The sequence below is a fragment of the Diceros bicornis genome, chromosome 18, assembly GCF_020826845.1.
Source record: "Diceros bicornis minor isolate mBicDic1 chromosome 18, mDicBic1.mat.cur, whole genome shotgun sequence".
Taxonomy (NCBI): domain Eukaryota; kingdom Metazoa; phylum Chordata; class Mammalia; order Perissodactyla; family Rhinocerotidae; genus Diceros; species Diceros bicornis.
The window spans coordinates 48,138,088-48,151,007 of NC_080757.1; the positions used below are offsets into that span (position 1 = coordinate 48,138,088).

General features: G+C 34.9%; 1 protein-coding gene across 8 annotated transcripts in view; it reads left to right on the forward strand.

The window, feature by feature from the left end:
- HELZ (helicase with zinc finger) overlaps nt 1–12,920 on the forward strand; it is a 155,921-nt gene that overhangs the window by 71,667 nt on the left and 71,334 nt on the right. For 7 of the 8 annotated variants that reach the window (XM_058561403.1, XM_058561408.1, XM_058561406.1 and 4 more), the window contains 3 exons: nt 4,534–4,713; nt 5,252–5,356; nt 11,004–11,182. In XM_058561403.1, the coding sequence (XP_058417386.1) occupies nt 4,534–4,713; nt 5,252–5,356; nt 11,004–11,182 (464 nt within the window). The remainder of the gene's footprint in view (nt 1–4,533; nt 4,714–5,251; nt 5,357–11,003; nt 11,183–12,920) is intronic. The other variant, XM_058561409.1, reaches the window with a different exon arrangement.

Sequence of the window (12,920 nt, forward strand, 5' to 3'; positions counted from 1 at the left end):
CCTGTTCTATCACTGATTGAGGCTCTGGTATCTTCAATAAGTGGTTTCAGAGGTCACCCTCGGTATTGACATCCAGCTGGCAGACAGGGGAAGAGTGAACACAGAGCATCATGTGGGAAATTTTTATGCCAGGCCTAGAAGTGGCATATGTCTCTTCCTCTCAAATTCCATTTCTTCTTGGTTCTAAAAACAGAACAAAGCAAAATATGCCTTACACCACAAAATCAAATAAATTCTCCCTTGTTTTCACTTACCCTTACTATCCTTTCCCCATTCTTTTTACCGCCAAAATTGTTGAGCAGGAATAGTCTACGTATTTCCAGTATTCTTATTTATTCATCTTGTAATCTCTGTTTTTTACCTCCTTGCTCTCCTGAAAGTAATCGGTGATCTACTAACTGTAAACATCCAGTGGCATCTTCTCAGTTCTCATTTGATTCAGCTTCTCTGCATCCTTCCCTTTCCATTCTTACAGCCAATGCTTAATTTAGAGCTGGACTATTTCAGTAGCCTTCTAGTGAGTGGGTCTTCCGTCTCTGTTCTGTGGTCCATCCTACATATTTGTTCCAGAGTTAGTTTGCTAAAATAATCATTTCTTTTTACTGCTTACAAATCTCTGAAGGCTTCTTCTTAATATTAGATAAAGTCTGAGCAGCCTAATACAAAACTCTTATTATGTAGTCTCATTTACAGTGCTTTCCAACAGTATCTTTTCACATTTCTTTTACTTTTTTCTACTTGACACCCACTTTCTCCCTCTAAATCCCTCTGCTCTAGCCATATTGAATTACGTTGAAGTTTCTTTCATTTGCCCTACACTTATTTGCCTCCTTATCTTTTTTAATTTTTTGGTGAGGAAGATTGGCCCTTAGCTAACATCTGTTGCTGATCCTCCTCTTTTTGCTGAGGAATATTGGCCCTGCGGTAACATCCATGCCCATCTTCCTCTACTTTATATGTGGGACGCCTGCCACAGTATGGCTTGATGAGCGATGCGTCGGTCTGCACACGGGATTTGAACCTGTGAACCCCCGGCCACTGAAGCTGAGTGCGTGAACTTAACCACAATGCCACCAGGCCGGCCCCGCCTCCTTATCTTTTTAAAAATTCTTTAAAAAATTTTTAAAATTGTGGTAAAATCTACATAATGTAAAACTTACCATCTTAGCCATTTTTAAGTGCACAGTTCAGTAGTGTTAAGTATGTTCACATTGTTGTGCAATTAGTCTCTGGAACTTTTTCATCTTGCCAAACTGAAGCTTTATATGTTAAACTCTGCATTTGCCCCTTCCTCAGCCCTGTCTTCTTATCTATGATTTTCCCCCCATGAAATAATCTTTGCTCAATATTGATCTATTGAAGATCTACCTGTCCTTTAGATTTAGTCTAGCTCAAGTGCTCTCTCCTTCAAGTAGATGAACCTAACCCTTCATTTCATTATTTCAGCAAATGTTTATTGATCCTTACTGTGTGCTAGGTTCAGTCAGTTTTGTGCTTTGAAGCATAATTTCTTTCAAATTAATTTTTTTCAATTACATCTATTTCTACTGTTTTCATTAGACCCTGAGCTTTTTAAAGGAAGTGACCATGTCTTACTTATCTTTGACTCTCCAACAGGGCCTTGCACATTATTAATATATGACACATTTAAGTTAATCAGAATTTCAAGTTTAAAGAAGAAAATGAGGGTTTCAAATGTGAGGCTGTACCAGTAAACTTTTAGATGTTTACTTGATATGCTCACTTCTGAAAATTATATTGTATATAACAGTATATTCAAATACCAGTGATTGTAAGTGTTAACAGCAGAAGTAACTAAGAAAATGACAAGTAGCAGAAAACTTTCAAGTAGGAGGAGATTTCATACCCCTGTAATTTAAATAGTAATTAAAATATGTCTGGGTCTAGGAACATAGTGAGAAACCATTAGCCAATTAAAATCCTTTCTGGAGTAAGATGAAGTATAGACAGATAAATGAAGTTGAGAAAATGTTCTTGAGTATGTATCTTATAAATTAATTATAACAATGCATTAGACCTGGGGAAAAAAAGAACTTTGAATTAATTTGGTTCAGGGAATAAAATAACTCTTATTTTATTCAGAATAAACTTGGAGACTATATTGTTTTAAATTGTGAAAATCAGAGATGACTCTTATCAGCATGTATATTGTAAATCTTCTTCCCTTTATTAAGCAGGTGGTGCAATAAATACAGACAATTTGTTTTTACTCATTGGCCTTCTATAAATGTTCATCATTCATGACCAGAAGCTGTAGAGATGACCAACATTGATAGAGTTTCTGATCTGCTCTGAAGCATTTATTTACACTGAAACAGTTGATGAGTAGAATGGGCTATATAAATAAAATAAAGAGATGCTGACATATTTTAGAATTATACCTGTAAATCTGTCATTAATCTCTTAGATTTATACTTATATATATAATCTAATCTATCTCATTCATAAGTTCATTAAAGTCCCCAAATTTGAAAGATTAGAGGATGTTTTTAAAACATTTTTTTGTTTGTTTTTTTGAAAGTGTGTACTGGTCAAGTAATATCTCATTCTTCTGAAATCCTCAGAAAATATTTTAGTATAGAACCAAACATTAATTGAGCACTTATTGTTCAGTTATTTTTCTAAGCAGCTTGCATGCGTTATCTTATTTGATTTTAAAATAACCATCTGATGCAAGTATCATTATCTCCATGTACAGATAAAGGAACTGTTGGGGTCAGGTATCATAGAATCATAGTGGTCAGGTATGGATGCAAGCAACAGTTTACTGTGGCTTGAACAAGTAGAGATAGAAGCCCAGAGGTAGGTGGTCCAGGGCTGGTGCAGGGGCTCAGCAGTGCCATCAGGTACCAAAGTCTCCCACTCCTCTCTGCCATATTGAGCATATCGGTTTTCTTCTTGATGCCTGTTGCCTCATGATTATAAGATGGCTGCTGCAATTTTATTTACTACGAGTTCATTCCAGCCAGGCGAAGGAGGAAGGTCAAGGAGCAAGAAGAGATTTCTTCTAGTGAGGCTTTTTTTTTTTGTTCTATTGGGTATAGAACCCCTTCTGAGAGACGACTTCTTATTCATTGACCAGAATTGTGTCTCCAGCAGAGGAGGCTGGGAAATGGAGTGTTACATTTGTCTAGGCTCAATAGTAGAGGAAGGCAGAGAAGGGTGCTCTGGATAGTTTTGGGATAACCGCACCACAATGTTGTCCACATATATTAGGTCTGGTCTTAGCAATCACCTAAAGCAATTTCCTCATTTATAGAAGATGGAAACATTGCTAGGTGCTCCCAGAATTATGAGTAAATAAGCTGGTTAATGCTGAGGGACTCTTTGCAGTAAAATACTTGAGCTTTAGTGAACGGCTTCCAGGAAATGTAGTGCCACTGGTCAGAGTCCTTTTGTTTTTTAATCAAATTCTAAATTTCTGAAAAATAAGTAATGGCATGTTTGTATGGGCAAAGTTTGTTTTCTAAGGTTTCTAAGGTAAGCATTTATGGAAATGCTAAGAAGATTTTCCATAAATAACTAGCTTCTGATTTAAGTCAAGTATAGCCTCACAGAGTGGGAATTTTCCTGTTTAAATTGTCCTCCTATTTCCAGATTATTTTCTAGGCACTTTGCAAATTTTCTGAGTCTCTTTACACTCCCTTCCTTTTTGGTTCACATCCCTATCATTTTTACCATAATTGTTGCGATATTTAGTATTTTAATTGTAGTTGTGAGAAAGAATGCTGTTGATTCTCCACTTGGTTTGATTCCTTTCAGCATCTGCTGTCCATTTAAATCTTCGAAACTTAGCCAAGTCATAGAAGGGACACTAGTAAGATAGATCTCATTACGGCAGCCATTTGTGCTACCATGACAGCTGTTCTCTACCCCGAAAGATATGACCTATGTATATTATTTGTGTGTGTGAAAACATTTCATATTGTTTGGCCTTTAAAAATAACCTGCTATTTTCTGAATTAAGAATTTTGTAAAAGTTTGATATTTCTTAACCAGGGACATACAGGTTTTTTCTTTTTCCTTTGTTTTAAACTTTACTAAGAGATCTTTCAATGGATTATAATTTGAAAATCAGTTAGTTTCCCTTTTACATTTTATTTGCTATGCAAAGAAGCTACTACTTCATTATTACCAGAAAAAACTTTTCTAATGCTTTTATGTAACAGAGGGAAATTACATTTTTGAGACATTGCCATTACTATTTAGAGACTTGGCAGCAACTAGACTAGAAGTGTGTAATGTCTTTAGGTTATTTATCAAAATCTTTTTGCACTTGGAATAGGGCAAGATAACTAAAGCGGGTTTTGATCAACATAGTAAAACACGCTACACCAACTCTGTTGGGTAGTTTTCTAAAGAATAGTTTTAGAAGAAGCATTTGTTTTTATAGGTGCTATGCTGTTTCAGTATTTTTAATGGCTCAGGGAAATTCAGGATATTTGTGTGTTGTGTTCTGTTTATTAATAAGATGCAAACATTTAAAATAACTTAAATTTTTATTTTCTATAGACAGTGGGATGAACAGTTGGATCCTCGGCTAAATGCAAAACAGAAAGAGGCTGTTCTAGCCATTACAACGCCACTTTCAATACAGCTGCCTCCTGTTCTCATCATCGGACCCTATGGGACAGGCAAAACATTCACTCTAGCTCAGGCTGTCAAGCACATTCTCCAGCAACAGGAGACCAGGTGAGATGGTGTTGCATGTGCTCCGATGCAATTAGTAGGGTACAGCCTCTGTTGTGAATACAAAACGAGGGCTAGCAAGACAATTTTCATCCAGACAATTAAAATTAATTTACTTAAAAAGGAAATTTAAAAAGAAAGAAAAAGACCCACACTCAAACCCCAAAGCACTAAAATTTGAATTCTCTTAAAACATACTGTTTTTAAAAATTGGCAACGTAGAGAATGATAGCTTTTAAATAGCCACCAGAACTCCAAGTCTGCTAAGGAATTGTGATATATGTTAGAGCCAAAAGAGTTGGGCTTTTTAAAAATAATTTTATATGATAGATTTAAAAATAATTTGGGAGAACTTATTTCCTTTACAGCTTAAAGAGTAATTTAATTTTCTAACAGCATCATTGAATAATACGTTAGAGGTTACTGAGTAGGTTGAGGAAAATGTGTAATATTAAGATGGCCACTGCTTTTTTTTTTGGTGTTATATTGCTTGAATAGTTTTGTGTTTTATCATTCTTTTTATTTGCACCATTTATTTCAGCAGGATTCTCATTTGCACCCATTCTAATAGTGCTGCTGATCTCTACATAAAGGATTATTTACATCCATATGTAGAAGCAGGCAATCCCCAGGCAAGACCTCTCAGGTATTTTTTAAGGCTTATTATGTATCTGTATCATACTTTATTATTCTTAAGAAAAGGTGTCTGTAAAGATTTTAGTAACTTCGAGAAAACCAAAATCTTTAACTGTGCATTGGCATTTGGAGGTTATGCGTTTTGAAGAAACCATTTAAATTAAGGAAAAATTTAAAAATCTTTGACCATTCATTTCTTAAACATTAAGTAAAAAGAAAGACATCCTTTTTTAAGTTTTGTATGTAAAAATGTTGTTAACAGTCTGAGCCGATTTTGATGTGTACCTCTAAAATAATGAAATAATATAAATATCATTAAATCAAATTTAATTAAAATTCTAGCATATTTTGCATGGCAGAGTAGTCATGCAGTGATAGTTCTTTATGGAAATAAAATTTCGACTGTGATCATGCAGGTAATTTCATAGAAGCTGCATATTAGAGAAGCATGAAATATTGAGGTGATTTCTTCAACAAAATGTAATTGACTGGTATTATAACTTTTTGCTATCATTTAAGAAACAGTGTTAAAGAAAATTTTAGGTTAATATTGAAAGGTTCTCTTGAGTGTATATGAAATGTACTTAAATACAAGATTGGGGGGGGAATAAAATCCTTTTCTTCAGAAAACAATAAAGACTCATTAAATGGTTGTTTATTATACCATTTGCTTTCATTGTTATATGAATTAATGTTTAGTTTTGCCATTTTACAACTAATATATCATGCCCTATGTTATTCAAATACAATTATTGTTTACAAATTAATTTCTAACCACACCTTTGAATTACAATTCACTAACTTTTTATTTCTAGTTGAGTCTAGGCATGGAAAAATGAGATTATGCTATTTAATTATTTAACAACCATAACCAAAGCCATTTGAATGATTTTACAATTGCATTAAAAAGAACAAAAGAGAAAAAAGTGGTATGGCCTGTTAACACAGGTTTTTATGCCATACTTTGTTTTCCCTCAGGAAGACAAATTAGAGCAGGAATAATTAATTTTAAGTAGAATCCAATTGTATTTAATAAGAAACTATCACATGAATGCAATCAGTATAAATGAAAATATGATATTTACCAATAGAGAAATTCATCAATAACTAGTTTGCTTCAGATTCTAATCTTTTTTAGTTCAATAGTAGAAATTGAGTAGTTAGTAGCATTTTTGCTATGAGTGTTCTTACTTTAATGGAGATGTTTGTTGTGTTTGCTTTTGTCGTTGGTAGAGTGTGTGTGTGAGTGTTTATGTTTGTGTGTGTATGTTATGTAGGAACTATGGCAGTCTCAATTATCATAGTGTACTTGGCTTGGAAACAGTGGAGTAAAGGCCCCTCAAATCTTGGTCAGCCTGGCTTAGGTCATTTGACATTTGGGGCAGTAGAACTGTTGTTGATAAACATTAAAATCCATCATTTGGGTAGCATTATGTTTAGCTTTTCCCTTGGAAAATTTCCCATGGGGGCTTATAATCCAACATATAGTGCATTTAAATATGTGGAATAAGAAGTTATGTTCCAATAGGGTATGTGTATAGTTGTAGTGGCCCAAATACAAAAACTTGCCCTCTAGCAGAAAATCTCACCTCTCTGCAAGTTTCAAGAGTGGTTCAGTCCAAGATGGAAAAATATTTAAATATATTCAAATACAAATTTCATGTTATTTCTCTTAGTAAATGGAATAAAATAAGAAAAGGCTTGACTTCTCCAAATATTTTCTTTGTATGGCCCTACATTTTCACCATAGTTTTCTCTTTGGAAAAAGTGTTAACTTGTGAATATATTTCCTAGGAGGATTAATGCATTGAAATGTTAGGATTTATTAGAACCATTTATTATTACATTAACTCAGATTAATTTATAATTTTCCTAAAGGACAACAAACATGAGAGGTATGGGAGATGGAATAGAGAAAATTAGAACGACTGAGTACTCTGAGGAGATCAGCTTTATCTGAATTGTCCCAGGATTCGGGGGAAAGAACACAAGAGGGCACTAAGTGTCCATATATGACCCTGAAGATGTGATGTCTCTGTAGAGTAGGAGTGATGAAGACTTTGCCTTCTTCAGAGTATAGTGTAGAGGGGGCCCTGGTAAATGTGATCAAGTATGAAAATAGTCATTAAACGTTAAATAGTTAATGAAGTAAATATGTTTAAATATACACACTCAGGGTTAAAATGTATAAAATTCTATTAGTTGCCAGGAGTCGAGCTTAAAATATTTGGAGATGGAGGTTTTAGAAACCATTTTAGATTACATTTAGTTTTACTTTTTACTTCTTACTTCATTAGAAGATTTTTAAATGGAATAGAGAAGAAAACAGTTTCTTTCTGTGTATGATTCTGAAGATCAGTTTCTGGTTCTGGCAGAGTTATCACTTAGTAGACAGGTTATCTGTGGAGAAAGCATGCATTTACTGCTTTCTGGGCAAATAGAAGATATTTGTTGTTTTATATAGACCTTTAAAGAAACAGATTTTCTTCTGGATCGGGTCTTTCTCGTTCTGTAGTATCTTAAGTAATAACGTTTTGAGGGGGTGTTGATTCCATGTGAATTCAATACATGAATAAAATTTCAGTGAATTAAAATTATATATTACCAGATAATCTCCTGTTTTAAGTATCATTATAATTCAGGTGGGATATGTGAACGGTTTGTTTCTAGAAATGTGTAAATTGCTTAGTTGGTGTCACATACATTTTATGCTATGAACTTGAAAGTGTCACTTGTCACTATCAATTCTCCGATTTTGAAAAATGTTGTTGGATGTGTTTTAAATAATCTTTTAGAAGAGTGTCTACCTTAAATGTTGCACAGAATGAAAGTACTGAGAAAATATTTAAATCTTTTTAAAGTGAGCACTAGAATATTTTACTTTTAAGGAAATAGGCCTAATGATCAAACTTTATATTCTAACTAGCTTCAACCTGAGGTAGCTTTCCAAGGTAACTACAAAAAAGTCAGTAGTGAGACTTAGAACTTCAATTTCTATTTTTTCTTTGAGGAAGAAGCAGCGCTTAGAGTTTGATTTGATGAGAAATTTGAAAAACAGCTTTTTCAATTTTACAGTGAAATCTTCATGTAAGAAAATATAGAAAAGCACAAAGAAGGAAATAAGAATTTTCTGTAATCTCACCAGCCAGAGATAAACACTACTAATATTTTGAAGTTTAGTTTCTATGTACTTGAATATACATACTTTAGTTAATATTAAAGGAATCATAATTTGTAAATGGTTTTTTCAGATAATTTGTAAAATGAAATTTAAAAGTAAATTCTGCTTTGCTGAATTAAAATATATTGTTTAAAATTTTTACATCTTTTAGAAGTGATACTGGTTACTTTCACCAAGTTTATTGTCCTTCCTATCATAGTGATGTTTTAAAAATACATTTCTTTACTTTCCTCTATTGTAATTTATATTTAGGGACATTTATTAAATACCTCTTTTTCACTTTGCTTAAAAGAAAAGACAGTCACCAGTTTTTTAAGTGTTTCATGAGGGGCTAGAACACATTTTAGAAGATTGTGAGATTAGGTTTTGTGTGTATTACATTTGAGCTGCCTTTGAAACATTCTAGAGGAGACAGATATCAAATAAACAGTTGGATATGCATCCTGGAGCTCAGAGGTGAGGTCTAGGCTGGAGAGGGAAAAGCATGTGAGTCATCAGGGTATTGGTGGTAATGGAAACCATTAGCCTGGATGAGATTGTCAGGCAAGAGAACAGAGCTTGAGAAGAGAGAGGTGCTGAAGACTAAGCCTTGAGGAACCCTGACTTAGAGATGTGAAAGGAAATCAGGGAAAGGGTGAGTCATGGAAGCTGAGGGAAGAGAGCGTTTCAAGGAGGGAGCAGCCATAGAACTGTTGCTGTTAAGTCAAGTAAGTTGATGGGCCTGGAAAATGTCCAGACAATTTAGTGACGTGGAAGTTTATGTCCCTTGATTGGATTCTCCACACTCTCCTGCGTTCTTTCCTATTTCGTTGACTGCTGCTTCCCAGTCTCCTTTACTGTATCCCTCTCCTTTTCCCAGCTTCTAAATGTTGGAGTGGTCCATAATCATTCTTCCAACTAGTTTCTTTTTATCTCCACTTATTCTCCAGGTGATCTCATGTAGTCTCAACGTTTAAGTGTTATCCCAATTGTATATTTCTTGTCCCAGGCATTCTCCTGAACTCCAAAGTTAAATATCCCCCTCCTTACTGGATCCAAGTCTCCACTTGGATGTCTACTACTGAATGTGTCCAAAACTGAATTCTCAATTCCTACCCCAAATCTGTTCCTTCCTTTCACCACCTTTGTAAACACCAACCCCTGCCGTTCATTCAGTTTCAAAGGCATAGAATCATCTTTTCTCTTAAATTCCACATCTAGTTCATCAGTAAATCCTGTTAGCATTACTCTCAGAATTATAGTGAATCTAACCAATTTCCCATCTCCACTGTTACCACCCTAGTCCAAGGTATCATCTTTTTTTTGTCCGGATCCTTACAACAACCTCCTAACTGGTCTCCCTGCTTCCGTTCCCTGCCCCTGCCTCTGTCCCAGTCAGTGATGTGTCGGAGCCAGCTTGTACTGGTTTGTGAGAGCCAATCATGTGTTGTCTTCCCAAGTTCATGTTCAGTGACATCATGTTGGTAGCTTGAAATTGGCCATGGTAGTAGTAGGTTTTATACCACAGAAATCAGCAAACACTACAGATCAGCCCATCTCCCCCACAAAAGCTGGTTGTTCTACGTTTACCAGCACACCACTGTCTAAGCGCCCTCCCCCACAAACTATGTATTCTGTCCAGAGAAACAGAGGGGCCCTTTAACAACATAAGTCAATCGTGTGACTGCCCTGTCAGAACTCTGATGGCTTTCTGTTAAAATCAGAGTAAATCCAAAGCCTTTATGAAAGCTTGCAAGCCATGTGATTTGCCTCTGTGCTGGAGCATAGTGGATACCTAATAGATCTTTGTTATATGGGTGGGTTAGAGATGGTGGGTGGGTGGGTAGATGGATAGATGAGTTGTCTCTGTACCATCTTAGTAATCTATTGTATGAGGCCTATTAATATTTTCCTTTTGCAGTTAATGGAAGAATGCTCTTTCTTAAGATTTTCTGATTGTCCAGAATTTAAATTTATTTTTGAATTTCCAGAACCTTAGATAGAGATCTATTTAAAATATAGGTATAAGAATATATTCTAAAGTGAAATACAAATAACTTTTTAATTTCTGTTGTAAGTATGCAGTTCACTATTTTTTTATTAGCGTAGATAATTGAAATACGAGTAAAGTATATTTTTTTAAGAATATTCTAGCAAAAAAGTAATTCCAAAATGGGAATGTTTTGAACTTAAAAAACTGTAATGCTTAAGAAACTGTTTATGTGTCATTCTGTTGTAAGATTAATCTGAACACTTAAAAATAATTACATATATATTTTGTGGTAGAGCATATGCTTTCTGCTTGAATCTTTTTTTGGTGAGGGGAAGTCACAGTTGTATGTTAAATTCTAAATCCAGAAGAATGTTAACGGTTATCAGATTTATTTGTTAATTTCCAGATATTGTAGTCTTAAAATAATAATGTCAATGTTTTGATAATCAGATATGGGAAAGATGTTAATAAATATAAATAGGAACTATTGTCTTCTTTTTATAGGGTATATTTCAGAAATCGCTGGGTAAAGACTGTCCACCCAGTTGTGCATCAGTACTGTTTGATCTCAAGCGCACATTCCACCTTTCAGATGCCACAGAAAGAAGATATTCTTAAACACAGAGTGGTTGTTGTTACGTTGAATACTTCCCAGTACCTCTGTCAGTTGGACCTTGAACCTGGTATGCTGACTCAAGACACAGATGGGGTATCTCTGTGTGTGTAGGGCTTCTCCATTGGTTTAGAACAGGACTTGACAAACTGCAGCCTGAGGGCCAAATCTGGCCTACTTTCTGTTTATGTAAATAAAGTTTTATTGGGTGGAATACAACCGTGCCCACTTACTTACCTGTTTGTTATCTCTGGATGCTTTTGTGCTACAACAGCTGAGTTGAGTAGTCGCCACAGAGATTGTATGGCCAACAAATCCTAAAATATATACTGTTTGGCCCTTTACAGAAAACAGTCTGTCAACACCTAGTTTTGACATTTTAGTGACTGCTATTCTATTTGTTGTCTAATTGATCAGATGGTATTTACTTACTAGTGATCATGTGAAAAATTCAAATTTGGACAGTGTTGGTGTTAACAATTTTTTCAAGTTTTTGTTTTAAAATTCTTTTGTGTTATATAGTGTAGAGACAACAATTATGATAGGTTTTTTTGTTTATGACGTACTATTAAGATTATTACATTTAAGTACAGAAACTGTAAAACCAGACTAATATTATATGAAGCACAGATATAAGTTGACAAAAAGTTCTGATAGATATGGCAGAACTTAACCATTAAAAAGTGGTATCACTTTAAGGTAGTTTCTTTGAGAGAATATTCATTTATTCCTGCCATATTATATTGTTGACATCGCTCAAAACTTTTTTTGCTCTCTCCTTTTGGAATTGCTTTCAGAGCTAGTGACAAATTCTTTTGAGTCCCTGGAATGTAAAGACTGTTCTCTTCACCTTGTATTTCTGGCACCTGGCCCAGAGTATAGACACCTGGAGGCCCTTGATAAACCTCTGTTTTTCTTAAAATGAGTGAATGGTGGCCAAACTTTCTTTTTTGAGGGTAGATTTAATTTTAGAAAAGCTTTAGAATCTTTCTGAGACATGTCTGGTAAATAAGGTAGGTGACCAAACTGAGCAATACCATTAGGGGTAAAAAAAAAAAAGAGACGTGCCTCTCGTGTAATGAGACTTATTTTCTTGTGCGTGCAGCTCATAGCTGGCTGGTGAGGGCAGTTACAAAAGCAGAGTTTCAAAAATGTTTTGAACAATGTCTGCATCATTGGAATGAGTTATATTTCCTCCCAACTGACTTCTTTGAATGGAACAACACTTATTTGAAATGTAAATTTTGGTATGTTTATTTAACAATCAGTCTCATTACTTTATGATTATACTCTGCATATTTGCCAGATAGATTAAATACCCAAACCTCCTAAACAGTATAGTTTTGTGAGAAAGAGTAAAGAATGGCTTTGAAGAGCAAGAGTACAGAAGAATACTTACTGGAAGTCAACTACATGCTTTGTTCTGTGCGTTATTAAACTTTATTTCATTTAATTCTATCAACCCTGTGGAGGGTTATTTTACGGATAAGGAAACCAAGGCTCAGGCTAACTCAGTTTGATTAATTCAGTTTACCTTTACTAGCTTAGGCAATAGCTATAACAATTTCATGATTTATGCAGTTGCAGATTCAAGCCTACCTCTGTTTAATTAATTTATAATTTTATTTATTTATTTTTTTTCCCCCAAAGCCCCAGTAGATAGTTGTACATCATAGTTTCACATCCTTCTAGTTGCTGTACGTGGGACGCGGCCTCAGCGTGGCTGGAGAAGCGATGCGTCGGTGCTTGCCCGGGGTCCGAACCCAGGCCGCCAGCAGCAGAGCGCGTGAGCTTAACCCCTAAGCCAC